Source organism: Triticum dicoccoides, chromosome 7A, assembly GCF_002162155.2.
Source record: "Triticum dicoccoides isolate Atlit2015 ecotype Zavitan chromosome 7A, WEW_v2.0, whole genome shotgun sequence".
NCBI lineage: Eukaryota > Viridiplantae > Streptophyta > Magnoliopsida > Poales > Poaceae > Triticum > Triticum dicoccoides.
This window is the reverse complement of record NC_041392.1, coordinates 627,487,747-627,512,958: the sequence shown is the minus strand read 5'-3', so window position 1 is coordinate 627,512,958 and position 25,212 is coordinate 627,487,747. Positions and strand designations below refer to the sequence as shown.

The following is a 25,212-nucleotide window of genomic DNA, read 5'->3' as shown; positions in this document are numbered from 1 at the left end:
GTGATATGCATATAAGATAGGTACATTTTCAAGCTTGATGTTAGCAACAATTATGACTCGGTGCATTCAATATTTACAAACCGACAATTTTGGCAATGATAAACCGGCAAGTTCTACATCTTCAAGCTGGCTGAAAATCAGATGAGTATTTCAAAACCAATATTTCTTGTTAAGCATTGGGAGCTGAATCAAATGAATTATTCTTCACAATATTTTTCTGCGAGAAACCAATGTCAGCAAATTGATTATCAGGCTGGCCTATTGACCTGGACTTTCCAGAAGAAGGAAATGACGAGGACTTAAGGATGATCAGGTGCCGGCTTACAAGAATTTTTAACCCGGAGCACAACCTGTCAAATTTGTTATTGTGTTTATTTTGCAGGATCAGTTTAACATGGATAAAATCCAAATTAAGCTGGGGGCTAATGTCGGGGATATACCCTGCGGTGTAACCCGGCCGGATGTATGACCCGACCGGACTTGGCCACTCACTAGTGACCTGTCCTGACCCGGCGACTGACTAGTAACCCGCCCAAAGTTGGCGGCTCATTGATGACCTGACAGGCGGGTCAGAAGAGCGATAAGACCCGGTGGCCCAGAAGGCGGCTCATGGAAGGCTGACTCATGTTATGGTGGGCCTGTTTAAGGCATAATGAATATTCTCTTACAAAGGAAGTAAGACTAGGGTTCCACTTGTAATAGAGTAGTCCTAGTCCTACTAGGACTCCACATGTAACCCGCCCCTCCAACTTATATAAGGAGGGGCAGGGCACGCCAAGAGGGACAAGTTCCATGAGTTGGATAGATTAGGGTTAGACAAACAAGTCTATAGCTCTCGAGATAGAGCACCCTTGTAATCATGTTCATCATCATCAATATTAATGAAGCAGGATGTAGGCTTTTACCTCCATCGTGAGGGGCCGAACCTGGGTAAAACCTTGCGTCTCTCGATTCTGACCAACCCCTTCAAGCTACAACATGGATGCGTTGGCCTCACGACTAAGTCTTGACATGAAGGACATCTTTCGTGATAATTCCACGACAGTCCGCACGCTTAACGTTCGATGACGATATAGTATTATATGAGTTATGTGATTTGGTGACCGAATGTTGTTCGGAGTCCCGGATGAGATCACAGACATGACGAGGAGTCTCAAAATGGTCGAGAGGTAAAGATTGATATATAGGACGATAGTATTCGTACACCGGAAGTGTTCCAGAGGGTACCGGGTACATATCGGGTCATCGGAAGGGGTCCCGGGCACCCCCATCAAAAGATATGGGCCTAATGGACCAAGAGGGGAAATGCACCAGCCACCAGGGGCTGGTGCGCCCCTCATATGGGCCAATAAGGAAAGGGGGGATTCGGCCTCCCCCTTCCTTCCCTCCTCCCTCCTCTTTCCTTCCCCCTCCGGTAAATAAGGAAAGGGGGCGCCAGCCATAGGAAGGCCCCCAACTAGGATTTGGCCTACTTGGGCACCTCCTTGGCTGCCTCCCTCTCCCCCCACCTATTTATATGTGGGGGGCCCTGGCACACACAAGACAATTGTTAGCCGTGTGTGGCGCCGCCCTCAACCGTTTACTCCCACAGTCATAGTTTCGTAGTGCTTAGGCGAAGCCCTGCGATGATCACTTCACCATCACCGTCACCACGCCGTCGTGCTGACGGAACTCGTCTACTACCTTGACATCTTGCTGGATCAAGATGGCGAGGGACGTCACCGAGCTAAACGTGTGCAGAACGCGGAGGTGTTGTGCGTTCGGTACTTGATCGGTTGAAGCGCGAAGAAGTTCGACTACATCAACCGCGTTAATAAACGCTTCCGCTTAAGGTCTACGAGGGTACTTAGACACACTCTTCCCCTCGTTGCTATGCATCTCCATGGATAGATCATTGCGTGTGTGTAGAATTTTTTTTGTTTTCCATGCAACGTTTCCCAACACGTTGACTATGAGAACATGTCATTTTTCATATAACTCCATGTGACAAAATCCGGCATATCATGATGAGGGAGAGGGATAACAAGGACGCATTGTGCATAAATGGGCCATAATGTTTGTCTAACCAGATCATCATCCCAGTTATTAGAAACCGGATCAATAAAATCTGCAACCCGAGAAATCAGATGACTTTTATATCCCCATAATTTGTGATCCAAGAGTCATTCTAGATATCAATATTCTAACCATTCCCAACTCTCCGTATAGACCAATGTTTCAGAGAATTCACTCCCGCTATTATAGTCTACCAAGTGAATGAGGATCCTTCTTTTAACTTTGCATCCAGTAAATCGCCATCAGGGAAGTACTTCACTCTCAAAATAGTAGCACATACGGAGTCTGGGTTCTCAAGAAACCGCCTAGCCTATCACAAAAGCCCATCGCCCTTGATTCTTTAGGGCACACATTTTCCATCAAGCCATCCAATGCATCCTTCTCAAGTTGTCCTCGTCTCCCCACCCAAAATACGACATCGCATCAACAATTATGTTGAAATCTTTGTAAAAAAATTAAGGACCGACATTGCATGGGTGCGGATGGTTTGAACAACAGACTTGAGAAGAACTTCCTTCTCTCCAACAGATAATAAATTTTCCTTCCAACCAGTGATTTTCGTAATAATACGATCAATCAAATACTATAAACAATCAGCTTTATCCAAGACAACGCATCAACCAAATACTATAAACAATCAGCTTTATCGAAGACAACATTGGCTGGCAGACCTAAGTATCTGTCATTGAGAGCCTCGGTCAAAATACCCAGAGTGGTACACTTTTGTTCTCTAACCTCGACACTTGTATTGAGGCTAAAAATATACTAGACTTTTCGACACTCACCATTTGCCCCGAAGCGATACAATACAAATCCAAAATTGACTCCGGGTCTTAGCATTGTGCATATTAGCCATCATGAGGATCAACGAATCATTGGCAAAGAGAAGATTTGTGATCGAAGGGGGCATCTCTTCAAACTTTCACTTTCAAAATATTTCCATTCTCGTCCGCACGCATCAATAGAGCAGTCAGACCCTCCGTAAATTATAGAAACAAATAAGGAGATAAGGGGTATCGCCTTGCCGTAATCCTCTCATAGGCTTGAAACTTCAGCTTTCTTCCGCATTAAACTGAACCCGATATTCAACAGTGGATACACATTACATAATAACATTTACCCAGTTCTCCAAAAAACCTAGTTTTAGCATAATCTCCTTCAAAAAAGGTCACTCAACCCTATCACAAGCTTTATGCACATCGATTATGATAGCACACAACCCCTCTTTCGCTTCTTTCTTATTTTTTATTGTATGGAAACATTCATAGGTCATTAAAACATTATCCGTAATCATTTTTCCGGGAACAAAAGCACCCTGGGTCAGATTAATAATTTCTGGAAGAAAAACCTACAGACAAGTAGCCACCATCTTGCAATAACCTTATACACCACATCACATCGGCCTAAATTAGGTAACCTTTTCTGATGAGTTAACCTTGAGGATCATCACAATCGCAATGTCATTCCATCCAGAAAGGATAGTACAAGTATTAACCGCTCGCAAAACCTTCTACATAGTAAGGAAGGAGTGCAGCAATTCGGTGCCCAGCCTCATCTGCACACGGTCAGAAAACAATTCACAAAAAATCCAATATTTTTGCGTGATAGATAATTTATTGCGTGAGGACCGCTCCAATTTTCAGATCATTTGGATATCTGAGTAGCTCTTAGCAAAAAAACAAATCGGGTTAGAACAGTACATGAACGGCAAACTTTTTTACAAACTTCAAATTTGTTTTTTTTTTTTGCCGAGAGCTGTTCAGATGTCCAAATGAATTGAAAATGAGAGTGGACCTCACGCAACAAATTATCTACTATGCAAAAAAAAAAATCTAGTATTTGTTTTGATTTATTTTTTCTTCAACGCGAGGGCAGATGAGCCTGGGCTCAGAAAAGGATTTTCGGCAAGAAAGGCCTTATTCATTTCAGTCGTCACCTCTTCTCTGAACAAGGAAAAGAACCTCATGGTTCGGTTGCAATACTTTTGATGTGAAAAGATGAGAAAAATAGTCTCTGATATGATCCTTCAATTCCTTATCTTGCCGCCAGACCCCTGAATCATTAAGAAGTTTGTGATATTATTCCTCTTTTGATGTGAATTCAACAATGACTACCCATCCATAAGAGTTGGTCATGAAAGACTTGAGGCTCTTCACAAGAGATGGGCAGCCCGTGACTTATAGTCGTCTCGTACATTTGGGCTCGCTGCGCTGCGGGAGAGAAGGGGACCGCCAGCGACGGGCAGCCGCCGGCCACCATCCAGCGGCTGGCGGCTGGCGGCCGGCGCCCGGCACTGGCAAGTGGGGCTCAGGGGCGGATGCAGGCCACATCATAGCTGGTAATCGACTAGTTCCCACCTTAACAGTCTATCGAGTAAGTGATGATTGATGTAGCATAGCTTACGATTTTTCAACAGATTTGCGAACGAACAACCGGTCGTTGTCGTCGCTCGATTCCAGTTCATTCAACCCTGGTGGAAAAACTGTAGTACCTTATCTGTGGGCAGTGGTGCGTATGATATTCTGGAATGCTAACGATCACTTTCAACTTACTAGCGCATCGCTAACTTTGCAAATTTTGATGGGCAAGGTCACTTGATGATTGGCGTATATCTCTAAAACAAGGTACCTCCCTATCTCTTTGTTGATTTTCTATACTACTAGGAGTATTATGTAGTACTCCCTCTGTAAACTAATATAGGAGTGTTTAGATTACTACTTTAGTATTCTAAACGCTCTTATATTAGTTTACGGAGGTAGTACTATTTACTTACACAGCTGAAGTGTACAGAGAGACCAGAGTACCATAACATATCTGCTGTATTGACCTCAATTTAGCTTAATGATTCATCATTTCGAGCCCACCCCCTGTTGTCGTTGTATAGTTAACACATGGTTGATATACTGCCATACCGGAGTATCGTGCTTTTTTTTTGCCCTTAATGTGAATACTATCATGTCTTTTTTTTTGACTCAATGAGGAAACTTCCTACCCTGAGAGGACAAAGCAAAACTTTCCTCTGTTAGTAACACAATACAGGGGCCCATCAGTGATTTTGACATCTTTGAATTTCAGTGCCCGTCAGGCATCTATAATAGAGCTTCACCAGCTGTGGTATTCTATGGCCAATTACTACCACACACGAAATACAGAATAGCTCTCAAGCTTAGCATAGGTGTGAATCGCCCAGTTCATGCCATGTTTGCTTTGCTCGTACTTGCAAGGATACTTGCCATGATAGTGATGACCGAAGCACGAGCATCTGCGGTTTTGAGAACCGTAGACGGGAACACCGCTCAGCCTCCGAACCGCTTGTTGGGTCGGTTAAGGACAAGGTCCCTCCATGGCGACAGCACCGGCACGGGTTCTTCAAATTTTACTCTCCCATCTACTGGCAACTGTACAAGTATATGTGGTAACGTGACCTTCACCTACCCATTCGGCATAGAAGCTGGCTGCTCCAGGAATTCTGACTTCAGTTTAGTTTGCAACCACACCACTCATCCCCCAAAACTCTTCTTGGATGATGGTAGTACAACCGAGGTTGTCGCCAATATTGACGCCGGTGGCATGACGCTGAATGCTTTTCCGGTCAATTTTTCTAAAACCATCCCAATGAAATCTGATGTCGATGGCTACAACATGTCATGGACTCCGGGGAATAGTTTTACCGTTTTCGAGTCGATGTTCCTTACTATCATTGCTTGTGACTTGGATGTGTATTTGGTAGATAAAGATGTTGGTAATCTTAGGTTGGTTTGTAAGGTAACCTGTCCCAGCAAAAAGATTGCAGAGCAAGTGTACAGGCAGGATCCTAGTGGGCCTGGGTCGTGCTCCGTACATGCAGATATATTTGTTCATACCGTCGAGGTACAGTTTGTTCGCCACAAAACAAGTAAGATGAAAACACAGTCTCATCTCAGCATCTTGTGGGATACAATCAACATAAATATTGCGACAGAAATTGGATGGAGTATCGTGGACCAAACGAACTGCTCCAGGAGCATGAAAAATAGCAATTATGCATGTGTCAGCAAACACAGCGAATGCACGGTTACTTTTCCTGATGTTGGTTATGTCTGCCGGTGCAATAGCGGTTATGGAGGCAATCCGTATATCTCCGATGGCTGCTCGCCTGACCACAGTAATCTCCTCCATCATGTCTTTTATGTGTCTTTTATGAAAGGTTTTTGTCGCAGGAGTTTTTGTTGTCAGTCAGGACATAACTTGCTCCTTTTGGATTCACACCTTAACAAGAGCATATGTACTTCTACAAAAGTAACTCCAGGATTATAAAAGATATATCAATTAATTTTTAAAAATATATATCCCATTAAGAAGTGAATTAGCAAATAAACTTGGGGCATATCTAGTCTCATAAGCATCAGCTTTTCTGAAATGATACACATGATTTTAGCCTTTGGTCTTTTAACTATGACACTACAACCTGACACTTTTTGTATGTGGAGGTTCATTCCGGTAAAAAATTATTTCCTTTTGTGCTAGGCTACACATAATAATCTTGCTTTCTAGCTAATCTGAAGATTCTTTTCTCCAGACAGTATCTGACAAAATTGAAATTCTTTTGAATAGAGTATAATTCAAGACCAAGAAAGGCGAATTGTTCTCGACAGTGTGGGAATATCAGTGTCCCATTTCCTTTCGGCATAGAAGAAGGCTGTTCTGCGAGGAAAACTTTTCAGCTCGACTGCTCAGACACTACAGTACCCATTCTCCGGGATTATGGCGGCCTCATGGATGTGACATACATAAATGTCAGTGAGGGGCTTCTGGGAATCAAATATGACTCAAGTTTTGGGGAGGAGATATTTAACACCATATTGCAACCTTCAGAACTTCAAGAACCAACCCTGTATGTTGATCCCCTGGAATCAGCTTCGGTGAGATGGGCTGTTGATGATCTTACATGCCAAGAAGCCAAAAAAACTCCTCTGGATATGCGTGTGTAAAGGCCCGTTCGGAGGCTCTCCACTCCTCGACTCTCTCCCGGAGCGGCCGGAGCTACAGTTTAAAATTATGGAGTGGCCGAAGAGGTACTCCGCAGATCCTCGTATTCTGCGGAGCTGGGCCAGTGCCGAACAGGGCCTAAGTATCCATAGCTCCTGCCTGGGTGTCATCAGCTCCAACAAAAGTTATGTTGGATACAGGTGCGCATGCTTGCACGGTTTTGAAGGAAATCCATACATCCCAGATGGTTGTGAAGGTACTCCCTTTCTCTTTATCTTTACAACTGTAGTTTATTATTTGTACAAATGTTATGTATCTCCTGACAGAGATATGGTTACAGATGTTGATGAGTGCAAACGGACACCAGGACTTTGCAAAGGGAATTGCCAGAACACTATGGGAAACTACACCTGCACCAAGTGCCCTGATCATACAGAATATGATATTACAAAAATGCAGTGCAGTCCAGTAAGAAAGCAAAATATCTTCTTAGGTGAGCAAATATATACTGCATGCTCGATTCTTCTCAAAACATAATCAAGATATAGGACTGATGCATCAATTTCATTATGGTAGGTATTGTAACTGGGCTTAGCAGTGGCTTTGGCATGTTACTATTTGGGGTAAGTGCAATATTTCTCATTCGAAGATGGAAAAGAGATGTCCAGAAGAAACTAAGAAGGAAGTATTTCCGGACGAACAAGGGCCTTCTCTTACAACAGTTGATATCAGCAGATCAAAATGCGAGTGAGAATACTAAGATTTTCTCAATAGAAGAGCTTAAAAGGGCAACAAATAACTTTGATCCTGCACGCATCCTTGGACGCGGAGGGCATGGCACGGTCTTCAAAGGGATCTTATCAAACCAGCATGTGGTAGCCATAAAAAAATCCCAGATTATCAGGGAAGGTGAGATCAGCGATTTTATCAACGAGGTTGCAATCCTCTCTCAGATAAACCACTGGAATATCGTGAAACTTTTCGGGTGCTGTCTTGAAACTGAGGTCCCCTTACTAGTGTACGACTTCATTCCCAATGGTTCATTATTTGAAATTCTCCATCATGATCCTAGCAACATAGTTTCTTTGGCATGGAATGACTGTCTTCGAATAGCATCAGAAGTTGCGGGTGCTCTGTGTTATCTCCACTCTGCAGCCTCGATTTCAATCTTCCATCGTGATGTGAAGTCCTCTAACATACTCCTGGACGCGAACAATGCTGCAAAGGTTTCGGATTTCGGCGCTTCAAGAACTGTCCCCATTGATCAAACTCATCTTGTCACAAATGTGCAAGGCACATTTGGCTACCTAGATCCAGAATATTACCATACTAAGCAGCTAAATGAGAAGAGTGACGTTTACAGTTTTGGTGTGGTACTCCTAGAACTTCTTATCAGGAAAAAACCTGTTTTTACAGCTGAGTCGGGAATGGCCGAGAGCTTGTGTAACTATTTCCTCTCAGAGATCAGGTCGAGGCAACCCAAAGAAATAGTGGCTGCACAAGTTCTCGAAGAAGCGGCCGACGAAGAGATCAACGGGGTTGCTTCTCTTGCGGAGAAGTGCCTGAGGCTAAAAGGTGAGGAAAGGCCTACAATGAAGGAAGTCGAGACAGCATTGCAGCAACTCCGAATGAATTGGACGAATTCATCTCAGGCTGATTCAGCCATTGAGTATGAGATGCAAGGCCACCAGTCCATGGCCATGAACCTAGCCGGGAGAACTTATCATGTAACATCTCAGCGTAACCAAAACGCGTGCTATAGCTTGGAGCAGGAGTTCCTCGCATCCGCTAGCCTGCCGCGCTAGACATGCTTGTCAGCTCTCTAGTGTTTTTGCCCTTATCTTCTACTCACTCTGTAGTGATCTAAAAGGTCTTATATTAGTTTACAGAGGGAGTACATGCAATCCTCTTCTTTACAAAGTGTATTATGCAGCACCATCTTACTTGATGAATGGATTTACTCAACAAAATTAGTGTTTCATCCTTGACACATCGCACTCTATTAACACACATGCCTTGCTCAAATCATATTCCCTTATTAAACTGCAACAGTTCCTGCTATAATTTTATTTTTCCTTTTCTTTTAAGTAACCAGCTAGAGTGCTGCATATTCTTTTTTCTTTTTACTTTTCAAGTGTGATGCATCTTCCTTTAGTCAAAAGGTTACATACGATCTCGCAAAAAAAAAAAGGTTACATACGCTGTAGGGTCTCATGTCTGGCTCTGCTGAATCAAGGTGCTTTTTTTGTTTGTTTCTACAATGAAGATGCTTTCAGCTCTTCATTCTTCATAAATCGAAGCATCCCTGAAGTGTACAGAGCCCACTGAAATATATGAGGTTTACGTGCAATAGTACTCCCTCCGTTCCGAATTACTTGTCGCAGAAATGGATGTATCTAGATGTATTTTAGTTTTAGATACATCCATTTCTGCGACGAGTAATTTGGAACGGAGGGAGTATTAACTTGTTTGAATTTGGAGAAGTTCAGTCTAATACTCTTGCATTTGAAGTTTTGAACACATATTACTGACATGTTCACACTGCCTGAACTTATGATATTTGTTCTCTTCTTTCAACAAAGCAACAACTCCCGAGCTCGAGTTTTCCTGGGACGATAAAAGCCAATTGTATTCCTAAAAAAGGCCTAAGAGATGAACACTGCAATTTTCACCTCTGCCTCTGAACTTTTATTCCAAGTGTACAGAAAGGAACTGAAGAAATGTAAATGGACACTTGATTGCTACAAAATGGAAGTGGACGATTCCTTGGAGTAATGTAGAATCTTTACTCTGTTTTGCAGTGAAGGGAGTAACCCAAAGTCCAATGTTTTGTCAGAGAACAAACACCCGTACAGAGATGAACACTGCAATGTTCAAGGAGATAAAAATGTTCTCAGAGAACTGCTGTACAGGCTAAATATTCTTTCGATTAAAATAGGAGTATTTGTTAACCGTACAGTGCAAAATCAAAATAATGCCCGTTTTAGAAACTGGGCTCTGTTAGAACCCTACTGTTTTGTATATGAAGTTTGAAGAAGCCTTCTTTTGTGGAGCAACTCATGATGCAACCCCTGATACTAACTTCATTTGTGGGGAAATTAGTGTTCTTCAACGGTAATGCATTTCGAATTTCAGGTGTCTTGAAATCTATGCGCATATGAAGTATGAATGGCAAAGTGATATTTCACGCTGACATCAACAGCTCTGTATATCGTTTTCATCTTGTAGACATGTTAGATGTGCATCAACCGTGAATTGATCATACTGAATATTGATACTGACAGTTCCTTGCTGCCATGTTAGTTCCTCCATACATACACGGCAAAGCAGATAAAAATTTTCATCACTATTTAGAAATTATTATCTACTCGAAAACGCAACATAGCCTTTTCGTCACGGCGCGCGCTCACGCGGGGAGATCACATTCCTATTAGCCTGAAAAGTAGCAGGCATCACGAAGAACACAATCACCCAGGTTACACCAAGCTTATAAAACTCTAGCAAATATCCCAAGGGCAAGCACACAAACCAATCAAAGCATACACCTCAGTGATGCCTTGCTTCTGAGGCACCAGTAACCACACATGCACAACAAAACCGCATGTGCTTGTGCAACTCTTGTTACAATAACTGAAAACAAAACGCCTTGTTCACACAGACCCAGCGAATTCAAGAGGACACATCATCTATCTTCAAGCAAAATTTGCTATGCAAGTCTGGTTGTTGAAATTGGCTTGTCGAAATAAAAGAGATTAAGATGCAAATAAGAGCACAAGCACTTGCATGAACACTCTCTTCGTCATGCAGAAACAGGGCGCTTAGCTTGTCAACTCCAGCACAGATGAGCAATACGACGTAGTCAAGTACATATCCATAAAGTGCAAAGACTGAACAGCAAACTGAATGACAACTAACTGGCGAAGGTTTGAGCAATCACCAACGCCACCATAAACTTCTCCTACAATGTCCTGAAAACTGAAGGATGAAACTAACAGCAAAAGCTTCAGTACGGCTGCCGCTATGAGCAATCACCTTTTTTTAAGCTGCATAAATCTCTGTTGGAAGAGATAGTTTCCAGAAGAAGCTGGTAGAGCAGCAAGCTGTAGTTGCCCCATCGACGATCACTGGCCATCGGAATAGAACATGCTTGGGTACACCCAGAAGGCCTGCAGCTGACCATACCAGTTTCTCTTGTACACAAGATCAGGGTCAGTGGAAGGATCCCACACAGCATCTGCCGCATCACCAAAGCCATGTACGCTCCAAGGCTGGGAGTAATGGGCGTAGTACAGGCGGTTGCTCGTCCCTCCCCACTTCTCTGGGCTCAAGCAAGAAAACGGCGGGCTCCTCACATCACCCCCTACAAAGAGTGCCCAGTTGTCCAGCTTCTTCACCTCCACCCATTTTGCAGGTCTTGTCGACATATCAAGGCGGTAGGGTTTATACAAGACTGGTGCTCCAAATGATAGGCTCACGTAATGGTCAACCATGAGAAGCATATCGCCGCAGACCACCAGCCATGGTCTTAGATATGGGCACTCAGTCATGCCGTCCCACCACTTGGTAGTTATCTCCTGCAGGCCAAGCTGGGGGGCTAACTTCAGAAAGTAGATCCTCTGAGAATAATCCATGGCAATGAACTGGCCATTGAATTCCACAATCTGATCTATCCGTGCATCAGAAAGCTTGATTTCAGACCAAGAGTCGCTTCCAACCGGCCAATCAAACAGGGAGGATCGAGTGCTGACAAGGAGATGGCAGTTGGGTGATGCAAGGGGAGCTGTCAGGGTGCCACCAAAGTAGAACTCCTCTTCACAGTCACCACTGAATGGGAGACATGGAGGTGAAACCTCAGCACCAGTGAACACATCAACAATAAGACAATTTCCTCGGCGGCAGCAGATGAGTTGCCCATATGAAGAACCAGCAAAACGCATCCTCTGAAAAGTTTCTTGAGGAATCTGGCAGCGAAGGGCTATGTTCTGGTTGGCTAGATCAATGACCTTACATGTGCGTAGCTTGTGACGACCATTGCTAGAAGGTAGATGAGGGGCTTGGACACGGACATTGGGCCGGACAAGGAGAGGCGGGAGTTTGGTGCAGAAGGTCGATTTGGATGGGTATGAAGAGAAGGCGGCACGCCAAGAACGACAGGTGCTAGCAAACGCAATAAGGTCGAGAAAGGAACCCAACAGAGGAACAATGGAGTGAAGCAGGTTATCTGGGAGGTCAGCCCAGTCTTGGTGCCCCGTCACTACTGGAGCATCAGAATAGAACATGCTTGGATACACCCAGAAGGCCTGCAGCTGGCCGTACCAGTTTCTCTTGTACACAAGATCAGGGTCGGTGGAAGGATCCCACACAGCATTTGCCGCGTCACCTAATCCATGTACGCTCCAAGGCTGAGAGTAATGGGCGTAGTACAGGCAGTTGCTCCTCCCTCCCCACTTCTCTGGGGTCAAGCAAGAAAACGGCGGGCTCCTCACATCACCCCCTACAAAGAGTGCCCAATTGTCCAGCTTCTTCACCTCCACCCATTTTGCAGGTCTGGTCGACATATCAAGGTGGTAGGGTTTATACAAGACTGGTGCTCCAAATGATAAGCTCATGTAATGGTCAACCATGAGAAGCATATCACCGCAGACCACCAGCCATGGTCTTAGATATGGGCATTCAGTCATGTCGTCCCACCACTAAGTTGCTATCTCCTGCAGGCCAAGCTGGGGGGCTAACTTCAGAATGTAGATCCTCTGGGAATAATCCATGGCGATGAACTGACCATTGGATTCCACAATCTGATCTATCCGTGCATCAGAAAGCTTGAGTTCAGACCAAGAGTCACTTCCAACTGGCCAATCAAACAGGGAGGATCGTGTGCTGACAAGGAGATGGCAGTTGGGTGATGCAAGGGGAGCTGTCAGGGTGCCGCCAAAGTAGAACTCCTGCTCACAGTCACCACTGAATGGGAGAGATGGAGGTGAAACCTCGGCACCAGTGAACACATCAACAACAAGGCAATTTCCTCGGCGGCAGCAGATGAGATGCCCATAGGAAGAGCCAGCAAAACGCATCCTCTGAAAAGTTTCTTGAGGAATCTGGCAGCGGAGGGCTCTGTTCTGGTTGGCCAGATCAATGACCTTACATGTGCGTAGCTTGTGACAACCATTGCTGGAAGGGAGATGAGGGGCATCGACACAGACATTGGGTCGGACGAGGAGAGGCGGGAGTTTGGTGCAGATGGTAGGTTTGGATGGGTACGAAGAGAAGGCAGCACGCCAAGAACCACAGGTGCTAGCAAACGCGATAAGGTCGAGGAAAGATCCCAACAGAGGAACAATGGAGTGAAGCAGTTTATCTGGGAGGTCAGCCCAACCTTGGTGCCCCAACACTCCTGGGGGAGTAGAGACAGATGGATCAGGCAATTTGCTCGGGCTTTGCATGATGGCAAACTCTCTGCAAAACACAACAAATTCAAGGCAGAAAGGTTAGAAAGATTATTAGTCCAGTAACAAATGAAAAAAGGCAGACAGCATGCTTGGACCATGGACAAGCAATTAAGCACGTGTTGTTCTCCAGATCTTGTATATCCCTTAAATGTCAAGAAAGTCGACACTTACAAATAAGCAGCAAGTTGATCGATTTATTTTGTAAGATGGTTATATGACAGGGCTAAGATGACAGCATGCACAGATAAGAATTTTATTTTGGAAAGCCACCCTGTAGTTAAAACTTTTCGTGACAGTGAAAACCATCTGCATCTTCAGATCATGATACTGAAATGGTGACAAACGCTATGACATTTCGCTTGGCTGTAAACACTGAATAAAACAGCTGCAGTTATAGCTCTATAAATAACAATGTGCTACCAATACCGACTGTCAGGACATGTACAGTACGGATACTCTGGAATTTCACGGGTTCTTCTGCTTGGGTACTTTTTGTACTCCTTTCCATTTGCAAATCACATATTGGGGTACGACGAACACTCGACCTAATTTTCTTCTCAAAACCAACAAACCAATTATACTATCCGTACATGCACATCCCATCTAGGGTTCCAAGGCTCAGTAGTATCCTTTACGGCGAAATCGAGTGAAAAATCTAAACCTAGGACAGCGGCGACGCGATTCGAGTTCTTCCCACGAGAACGATTGATTGCACAAGTTGCACGACAGAGTAGGCAAACGACGCGTACAAGAGAGATGAACGAGGGAAAAAGCGACGAGAAACTGGGGTTCAGGTGAAGAGGAGCGGGAAGACGGGGAGAGTGCATACCTTGAGGAGGATGCAAGCGAAGGCGACGGCGACGTGGTGGGGCTGATGCCGGCTGGCGGCTGGCGGCGTCGCCGCAGGCGGCTCGCTTTCCGTCCCATTCGCTTCCAGAACCGCCCGGGCAGCTCTCTCTCTCTCTCTAAAGTGTCAGTCTCGCTCTCTTCAAACAAGGCCGTGGGGATTGTATCGACAGTCTAATGTGGGCTTTTGTGTGTGCTTGTTGTGGGCTGGGTCAGATTGTAGCTTCGTAAGACAAGCACACGTCACCAAAATGTTCCTTGTCTCAAAAAAAACCCTAGAAAATATTCCTATCGACTCAAAAAATAATCCTCTGTCCCAAAATAAATGTCACTGATTTAGTATAACTTTTTTTAAATCACTGATTTAGTATAACTTTAATGGAGGGAGTAGTAGTAAACAAATCCTAGTACTTGATCCTGGGTCAAATGACCCCTTTTCAAGTCCAACTAAAAAATCAGTTCAAAAGAAATCCCACTAAAAAATCACGCATTTTCAAAAGAATAATCTGTACACATAAAAGTAATTAAAACATTACAAATAGAATCAGACTCTTTTGCCTAATAAAAATATTTTAACTTGAATTTTCATATGAGAAAACATTGGACTTTGCATTACTCCTACAAGAATAGGTTGGCGGTTCTATGACACTGCAAGGAATCCTATTTTTTGGTTTTTACTCTCTCCATTCACTATTATAAGATCTTCTAACTTTTTCTGATTTGATCTCTTTGAAAAGAAAATGGAGACGCATAATTTGTCATCCCATAAATTCACTAGCTTCGGAGTCCATGCTTCTCAAAGAACTGTAGCCCCTGAAATGGTTTCTGCTGTAAATGCCAAGTTATTAAGGTGCTAACGACTTTACGAAATTATATGAAGATGTGTTAGTCACATGTTTAATAAGCAAAGGTTGTTGGGGATCCTTAGGCAAAAAAAGGAGAGAAGAATATGATGTATTTAAATTATGCAATTTGATCACTTGCTTGAGTCGTAAAAAGTGCATTGATGCCGGGGAGACTTATTATAGACGATGTGCTAGTGTCTTACGGTGTGTTCATGCGATCAAAATGAGGAATATAAAAGGTAACCTTTATGTGTAAATGGTGATTTATCTGACGGTTTTATTCCTTTGAGGGGCTTGCGACACAGGGGGTCCTCTCTTCCCCTGCCCTTTTATCTCTGCGTGGAAGGCTTCTTTGCGCTCCTCTGGCAGCCCCAAGGGGGACGAGAGATCCAGAAAGTGTCATTTGGGAGGACATGCCCCAATGTTACCCACCTCCAGTTCGCGAACGAGAACATTACTTTTATGGAGGCGTATGTGAATAGTATGTTGTATGTTGAAGCTCCGGGACATTCCGCAGACGTATGAAGTGGCATCGGGTTAGAGGGTGAACCTTCAAATTTTTTCCATATTCTATGGAAAGGGGTACATTGAGAGCAAGACGGAGGTGCTCAAACAAGTCATTAACTCGGTTGCCCTATCAAAGCAGTATCTCAGCCTATCGATGGTGGTTGGTAGGTCAAAGGATGATTGTTGTAAACTGGGGAAGTTCAAGAAGGAAAGTGTTGGGTTGTAAAGGTCAAGGCTTAGTAAAGGTTACAAGTGAAATCCTCATTAAGCCAGTGTTGTAAGCAACATTAGCGTATACGATGAGCTGCTTCCATCTCTCCAAGAGAATGTGCGGGAACCTGAAATCCATCTCTTCAATCTTCTGGTGGTGAGTGGCTAATGGTGATCTAAAGGTACATTGGGGTGGTGTGTGTTGGGGAACGTAGCATGCAATTTCAAAAAAATTCCTACGATCACGCAAGATCTATCTAGGAGATGCATAGCAACGAGACGGGGAGAGTGTGTCCACGTACCCTCGTAGACCAAAAGCGGAAGCGTTAGGTTAACGCGGTTGATGTAGTCGAAGGTCTTCATGATCCAACCGATCCAAGTACCGAACGCATGGCACCTCCGTGTTCAGAACACGTTCAACTCGATGACGTCCCTCGAGCTCTTGATCCAGTAGAGGGTCGAGGGAGAGTTTGAAAGAACATGCGGTGTCCCCATGTTTGGTTTTGGTAACTGATGACAATCTCTATGGACTAATGGTTGCCTTGAGTTATATTTGAAGGTTTTGTCCATAGGCTTTTCTTGGAGTACATGTGTTGGTTTCAAGGAGAGTTGGTGTCGACCAAGGTGCTATTCAAGGAATTATCCAAAGATTGGTCTTGTGAGAGGTTGATCAAGACTAAGTCAAAGAGTGAATCAAGTAGATCAACACACAAAGCATAGAAGATGTACCGAGAGGGATCAAGTGATCCCATGATATGGTAAGCATTGTCCATTACACTTTGTGTACTAACCCATGGTCTTCGTGAGAGTTCTGCGTGGGGTTAGGTTGCCGTGTGCAAGTTCAAGTGATGCATCACGAAGAGATCAAGTGCTTGAAGCTTGCCGTCCATTGTGGTGACAATGGACTTGTGAAGATGTGCGGAAGAGTTGCTCACCCATAGTGGAGTATGGGGGAGAAATCTACTAGTCTTCACCAAACCAACGCAATCAAGAAAGGTGGTCCAACTTGAGGGAGTCAAGATCGACATCATCTAGATCAAGTGGACTATGTGCAAGACAAAGGTTTACCCTTGATAGGTTTTCTATTTTACCGGTCTCATAGTGGTAGTTGGGAGACCGGGTTATAGGATCGATTGCCGTACTATCAAGGGGGGCTCTCGATGAGTAGCTTGATCGTATTGTTCGTAGAGAGCTCAAACCATTGCATCCTTGCATCATCTTTTTTGGTTCTTGTTTGGTTCTTCTCTTTGTGAGCTTTGGAGCTTATGGTCATCTTGTTGACACGCTCGAGTTCATCGAAAACGGAGTTCACTTGCATCTTCTATGATGTTTTCGATGTTGGAGGTTTTGCCGGTTCTTCTCGGTTGGAGGTTTCACTCCTCTTTTTGCTGTTTTGATGCTACTCGTCGTCTTGTATCCAACAAGCTTGAGTTTGCTCAATTTGGAGCTCATGTGCAGAAGTTATGGCAGTTCTGGTTTTCCGTGGAGTTTACTTGCTTTCGTGGAAGTGGCATAAGGATGGCGCCAGCGGTAGTACCGCTGGGCTGGAGTGGTAGTACCGCTTATCGCCACAAGCGGTAGTACCACTGTCCCACAGCGGTAGTACCGCCCATGGCCATAAGCGGGAGTACGGCTCCGGTTCCGCGTTGGTACCGCCTCGACTCGAGACGTGGTTTTCTCGTGTCGGGTTCAGCGGCAGTAGGAGCGGTGGTACCGCTCATGTGCGGTAGTACCGCAGCTACCATCACCCCTAGTGCCGCTCAATGGCCCTCCTCTCTATTCCTTCTCCCTATGCTCGTGGTAGGCGTTGTGCGCGGTCCCATCGGTAGTACCGCCGGGCCAGAGCGGCAGTACCGCTTATCGCCATAAGCGGCAGTACCGCTGTCCCAAGCGGCAGTACCGCTGCGGCCAATGGTAGTCGGCTCCGCCACGCACTCTGTTTCGCTCCGCTCTCCGTGTTCTACCTCCCGGGCGGTAGTACCGCTCCCCTGAGCGGTAGTACCGCTCGTGCGCGGACTGAGCACATAACGGTTGGATTCAGGAGCTCCTATAAAAGGGGGTCTTCTTCCCCATTCAACCTTATCCGTAGAGCTCGTGTTCTTCCCCCATTGTTGACCTTCTTCGAGCTTGCTAACTCTCAATCCCTCCATGGATTCTTGCTAGTTTTTTAGGAAAAAGAGAGAGGAGATCTAGATCCACATTTCCACCAATCACTTTCTCCTCTATGTGAGGGGAACCCCTTGGATCTAGACCTTGGAGTTCTTGGTGTTCTCCTTCTTGTTCTTCCTCTCATTTTCCTCCCTAGCATTAGTTGCTTCGGTGGGATTTGAGAGAGAAGGACTTGGGCACTCCGTGTGCCCTTGCCATTGCATTTGGTGCATCGGTTTGAGTTCCCCACGGTGATACGTGGAAGTTACAAGTTGAGAAGCTTATTACTCTTGGGTGCTTGGTACCCTTGAGCTTGTTCCTCTTGGGTGCTTGGGCGCCCTAGACGGTTGGTGGTGTTAGGAGCTCAATCATTGTGGTGTAAAGCTCCGGGCAAGCGTCGGGGTCTCCAATTAGGTTGTGGAGATCGCCCCGAGCAATTTGACGGGTACCGGTGACCGCCCCCAAGGGTTGCCGTTTGTACGGGTTCGGTGACCGCCCTCAAGGGTCCCTTAGTGGAATCACGACATCTTGCATTGTGCGAGGGCGTGAGGAGATTACGGTGGCCCTAGTGGCTTCTTGGGGAGCATTGTGCCTCCACACCGCTCTAAACGGAGATTAGCATCCGCAAGGGTGTGAACTTCGGGATACATCGTCATCTCCGCGTGTCTCGGTTATCTCTTACCCGAGCCCTTTACTTATGCACTTTACTTTGAGATAGCTATATTGTTATTTGTCATACATCTTGCTATCACATAGTTGCTTGTCTTTCTTAGCATAAGTTGTTGGTGCACATAGGTGAGCCTAGTTGTTTTAGGTTTTGTGCTTGGCAAATTAACCGCTAGGTTTATTCCGCATTTGTTCAAGCCTAAACCGTAATTATTTTAAAGGGCCTATTCACCCCCCTCCCGCTCTAGGTGACATCCACGATCTTTCAGAGTTTCGATAGCACGATGGTGTGGTGACGGTGATGGTGATGTGATCCGCATAGGGCTTCGCCTAAGCACTACGATGCTATGACTGGAGGAGTAAACTGTGGAGGGGGCACCGCACATGGCTATGAAACAACTGTTGTGTCTTTGGGGTGCCCCCTGTCCACGTATATAAAGGAGGGGGGAGAGAGGCCGGCGGCCAGGAGGGGTGCGCCATGGGGGGAGTCCTACTTGGACTCCTAGTCCAAGTAGGATTCGCCCCCCCCCCTTTCCTTTCTCCACCGGAGGGAATAGGAAGGAGAGGGAGAGGGAAAGGGAAGGGGCGCTCCACCCCCTCCTCCTTGTCCTATTCGGACTCCCTAGGAGGGGGCGCGCGGCCACACCCTGCGGGCTTCCCTCTCTCTCCCTTAGGCCCATGTTGGCCCAACACTTCCCCGGGGGGTTCCGGTAACCCCTCGGTACTCCGGAAAAATACTCGAATCACTCGGAACCATTCCGATGTCCGAATATAACCTTCCAATATATGAATATTTACCTCTTGACCATTTCGAGACTCCTCGTCATGTCCGTGATCTCATATGGGACTCCGGACAAACTTCGGTCACCAAAACATATAACTCATAATACAAATCGTCATCGAACGTTAAGCGTGCGGACCCTGCGGGTTCGAGAACTATGTAGACATGACCGAGACATATCTCCGGTCAATAACCAATAGCGGAACCTGGATGCTCATATTGGCTCCTACATATTTTACGAAGATCTTTATCGGTCAAACCGCATAACAACATGTTATTCCCTTTGTCATTGGTATGTTACTTGTCCGAGATTCGATCGTCGGTATCATCATACCTAGTTCAATCTCGTTACTGACAAGTATCTTTACTCGTTCAGTAATGCATCATCCCGCAACTAGCTCATTAGTTACATTGCTTGCAAGGCTTATAGTGATGTGCATTACCGAGAGGGCCCAGAGATACCTCTCCGATACTCGGAGTGACAAATCCCAATCTTGATCTATGCCAACTCAACAAACACCTTCGGAGACACCTATAGAGCATCTTTATAATCACCCAGTTACGTTGTGATGTTTGATAGCACACAAGGTGTTCCTTCGGTATTCAAGAGTTGCATAATCTCATAGTCAAAGGAATATGTATAAGTCATGAAGAAGCAACAACAATAAAACTAAACTATCATAATGGTAAGCTAACGGGTCGGTCTTGTCCATCACATCATTCTCTAATGATGTGATCCCGTTCATCAAATGACAACTTTATTTATCAGGAAACTTAACCATCTTTGATATTCTCTAATGCATCATTGTCTATGGTCAGGAAACTTAACCATCTTTGATTAACGAGCTAGTCAAGTAGAGGCATACTAGGGACACTCTGTTTGTGTATGTATTCACACATGTACTAAGTTTTCGGTTAATACAATTCTAGCATGAATACTAAACATTTATCATGATATAAGGAAATATAAATAACAACTTTATTATTGCCTCTAGGGCATATTTCCTTCAGTCTCCCACTTGCACTAGAGTCAATAATCTAGATTACACAGTAATGATTCTAACACCCATGGAGTCTTGGTGCTGATCATGTTTTGCTCATGAGAGAGGCTTAAACAACGGGTCTGCAACATTCAGATCCGTATGTATCTTGCAAATCTCTATGTCTCCCTCCTTGACTTGATCGTGGATGGAATTGAAGCATCTCTTGATGTGTTTGGTTCTCTTGTGAAATCCGAATTCCTTCGCTAAGACAATTGCTCCAGTATTGTCACAAAAGATTTTCATTGGACCCGATGCTCTAGGTATTACACCTAGATCGGATATGAACTCCTTCATCCAGACTCCTTCATTTGCTGCTTCCAAAGCAGCTATGTACTCCGCTTCACACGTAGATCCCGCCACGACGCTCTGCTTGGAACTGCACCAACTGACAGCTCCACCATTCAATATAAATACGTATCCGGTTTGTGACTTAGAGTCACCGGATAAGTGTCAAAGCTTGCATCGACGTAACCATTTACGACAAGCTCTTTGTCACCTCCATAAACGAGAAACATATCCTTAGTCCTTTTCAGGTATTTCAGGATGTTCTTGACCATTGTCCAGTGATCCACTCCTGGATTACTTTGGTACCTCCCTGCTAAACTTATAGCAAGGCACACATCAGGTCTGGTACACAGCATTGCATACATGATAGAACCTATGGCTAAGGCATAGGAAATGACTTTCATTTTATCTCTATCTTCTGCAGTGGTCGGGCATTGAGTCTAACTCAACTTCACACCTTGTAACACAGGCAAGAACCCTTTCTTTGACTGATCCATTTTGAACTTCTTAAAAACTTTATCAAGGTATGTGCTTTGTGAAAGTCCAATTAAGCGTCTTGATCTATCTCTATAGATCTTGATGCCCAATATATAAGTAGCTTCACCAAGGTCTTTCATTGAAAATTCTTATTCAAGTATCCTTTTATGCTATCCAAAAATTCTGTATTATTTCCAATCAACAATATGTCATCCACATATAATATTAGAAATGCTACAGAGCTCCCACTCACTTTCTTGTAAATACAGGCTTCTCCAAAAGTCTGCATAAAACCATATGCTTTCATCACACTATCAAAGCTTATATTCTAACTCCAAGAGGCTTGCACCAGTCCATAAATGGATCGCTGGAGCTTGCATACTTTGTTAGCACCTTTAGGATCGACAAAACCTTCTAGTTGCATCATATACAACTCTTCTTTAAGATATCCATTAAGGAATGCAGTTTTGACATCCCTTTGCCAAATTTCATAATCATAAAATGCGGTAATTGTTAACATGATTCGGACAGACTTAAGCATCGCTACGGGTGAGAATGTCTCATCGTAGTCAAATCCTTGAACTTGTCAAAAACCTTTCGCAACAAGTCAAGTTTTGTAGACAGTAACATTACCGTCAGCGTCAGTCTTATTCTTGAAGATCCACTTATTCTTTATGACTTGCCGATCATCGGTCAAGTCAACCAAAGTCCACACTTTGTTCTCATACATGGATCACATCTCAGACTTCATGGCCTCAAACCATTTTGCGGAATCTGGGCACATCATCGCTTCCTCATAGTTCGTAGGTTCGTCATGGTCTAGTAACATGACTTCCAGAACAGGATTACCGTACCACTCTGGTGTGGACCATACTCTGCTTGACCTACGAGGTTCCGTAGTAACTTGATCTAAAGTTTCATGATCATCATCATTAGCTTCCTCACTAATTGGTGTGGGAATCACTGGAACTGATTTCTGTGATGAACTACTTTCTAATTCCGGAGAAGGTACAATTACCTCATCAAGTTCTACTTTCCTCCCACTCACTTCTTTCGAGAGAAACTCCTTCTCTAGAAAGGATCCATTCTTAGCAACGAATATCTTGCCTTCGGATCTGTGATAGAAGGTGTATCCAACAGTCTCATTTGGGTATCCTATGAAGACACATTTCTCTGATTTGGGTTCGAGCTTGTCAGGTTGAAGCTTTTTTCAAATAAGCACCACAGCCCCAAACTTTAAGAAACAACAGCTTAGGTTTCTTGCTAAACCACAGTTCATATGGTGTCGTCTCAATGGATTTAGATGGTGCCCTATTTAACGTGAATGCAACCGTCTCTAAAGCATAACTCCAAACGATAGCGGTAAATCGGTAAGAGGCATCATAGATCGCACCATATCTAATAAAGTACGGTTACGACGTTCAGACACACCATTACGCGGTGGTGTTCCAGGTGGCGTGAGTTGCGAAACTATTCCACATTGATTAAAATGAATACCAAACTCGTAACTCAAATATTCTCCTCCACGATCAGATCGTAGAAACTTTATTTTCTTGTTACGATGATTTTCCACTTCACTCTGAAATTCTTTGAACTTTTCAAATGTTTCAGACTTATGTTTCATTAAGTAGATATACCCATATATGCTCAAATCATCTGTGAATGTCAAAAAATAACGATACCCGCTGCGAGCCTCGACACTCATCGGACCGCATACATCAGTATGTATTATTTCCAATAAGTTAGTTGCTCACTCCATTATTCTGAAGAACGGAGTCTTAGTCATCCTGCCCATGAGGCATGGTTCGCAAGAATCAAGTGATTCATAATCAAGTGATTCCAAAAGCCCATCAAAATGGAGTTTTTTCATGCGCTTTACACCAATATGACCTAAACGGCAGTGCCACAAATAAGTTGCACTATCATTATTAACTTTGCATCTTTTGGCTTCATTATTATGAATATGTGTATCACTACAATCGAGATTCAACAAAAATAGACCACTCATCAAGGGTGCATGACCATAAAAGATACTAGATAATGCCCCGTGCGTTGCAGGAAGAATTTATAATATTAAATTTCTTAAGAACTAAAGTAGAATATGTGTGAATAATACGTCTCCAGATTCTCATCATATATGAATTGGAGCGGTTTCGTGGTGGAGCCAACATCCAAACAATGGTGTAGAGAGTCCCTAAGATTGACAATTTTGCTCATATTTCCTAAAAAAATATGTATATTGTTCTATACATGTGAATAGTACATATGTACTCAAATTTTTTGCAAACTAATGGGTGTACATTTGTACACCCAAATCCATATGTAGCTTTGCCCATAAATGTACACCCAAGTCGTATGTAGCTCTACCCATGTAGCGGATCTTGTAGTAAATGAAGAGTGGCTGGATGGTACTCCCTCCATTCCAAAATATAGTGCGCCCGCGCTTTCCGAGGTCCAACTTTGACCATAAATTTAACCAACGAGACCAACTGCGGCGGAAGAAAAAACTATATAATTGAAAACTTCTTTCGAATACGAATTCACTGATATAATTTTTGCTCCCGCCACAATCGGTCTTGGTAGTTAAATTTACGGTCAAAGTTGAAGCACGTAGATAGAGAAAGCACTACTTTGTGGAATGGAGGGAGTATAACCTTGTGGCCTTACAGCTTCGGTGAAATAATTTGTTGCTTAAAATAAATTGGTAATAAAGAAACAATTATAAACTATCCAAAAGATATACTTTTTATTCATGCGGATACATGCATTGGATCATCATGAATTGACAGTGTACAATTGAAGTTGATCAACCTAGTGACCACTTATTCTGATTTAAGCAATAGTATAGCTAATTCTAAGAAGGAAGCAGAGTAGTTCTTGAGATTCTTGCATGTGTGATTAACATTGTCATGCATGGCGGAAAAATGGCATTATTGCGGAGGTTAAACTTGTACAATCAGCCTACTGAGAAAAGAAATATTAGAGTGAAGGACTAATATGATGGCTTGGAGAATTTTCAACTCTATCCATCTTTGCGGATAATACAAATGGAAGTTTCCTTAAGGGAAGAAAGGTTTTTCAGGCAATTTGCCTTAGTGTATAGCTAATATTGTCGAAGAAATACATTGCATGGAAGAATACAGGGGAGCAAATTATTATGCTACATACTACAAATAGAAGTTGCATGCTTATCCAATGTATCTACTTAAATTCTGATATGGGAGTTTCATTTGAATAGCAAGAGATGAGTTTGAATAGCAAGATACCTTAAGAAACAACGAAGCACTGTTGGCCCTTGCCGATAAAACCTCAAGCACCTTTTGAGTTAGAGGATAACTTGAAAAATTCAAGCCATAAGATCAGGGATAATAGGAAGCATATGAAGATGAAAACTGGGAGCAGACAACTATTCCAGGGCACACGCCGGTAGCAGAGACAACAACTTGAGCAGGTGGGCGCATTAGATGATGAACGCACTATATACATACCAACTATGAATTGATGGCTAGAGGTGATGTATAGGCGTCCCGGCTTTGGTGGCTCCTCCTCGTGAGTCAATTTAAAGAGATGAATGAACGTGGAGCTAAACCAATGGACATGTAGAGCAGTTTCAACAGAGGGATTAATTATTGTGAAGAACTATTTCAGATAAAGGTGGGAGGCAGACGAAGGGCAAAAATCTGTAACCTATTAATAACAGCCGTTACTATTTACTCCCTCTATTTCGAATTATTCGTCGCGGGTATGGATGCATCTAGATGTATTTTAGTTTTAGATACATCACTTTTTGCGACGAGTAATTCGGAATGGAGGAAGTACTTGGATACCTATGTGCACTTGTGTTCATTATTATAAACCATAATAAAAAGGGAAGTGGGGGAGATGAGAAGTGATGGAGACAGGAAACAATGCGGTGGGATCCTTTGTCAGTTACG

At 43.9% G+C, this 25,212-nt stretch overlaps 1 protein-coding gene and 1 pseudogene across 1 annotated transcript; one reads left to right on the top strand and one right to left on the bottom strand.

Moving 5' to 3' along the window:
* Positions 1-5,196: 5,196 nt before the first annotated feature.
* On the top strand, positions 5,197-8,939 carry LOC119327644 (annotated as a pseudogene).
* A 1,536-nt stretch (positions 8,940-10,475) lies between these two features.
* LOC119332740 lies at positions 10,476-14,400 on the bottom strand. The gene is made up of 2 exons (XM_037605892.1): positions 14,299-14,400; positions 10,476-13,476 (listed from the first exon to the last, which is right to left on the bottom strand). Exon 2 carries the CDS (start codon positions 12,702-12,704, stop codon positions 11,145-11,147), a length of 1,560 nt encoding a protein of 519 aa, XP_037461789.1. The 5' UTR covers positions 12,705-13,476; positions 14,299-14,400; the 3' UTR covers positions 10,476-11,144.
* Positions 14,401-25,212: the final 10,812 nt, after the last annotated feature.

What these genes read in the sequence shown, in the direction of transcription:
- LOC119332740 (XM_037605892.1), bottom strand. Translation starts at nt 12,704, where the DNA reads ATGACTGAATGCCCATATCTAAGACCATGGCTGGTGGTCTGCGGTGAT.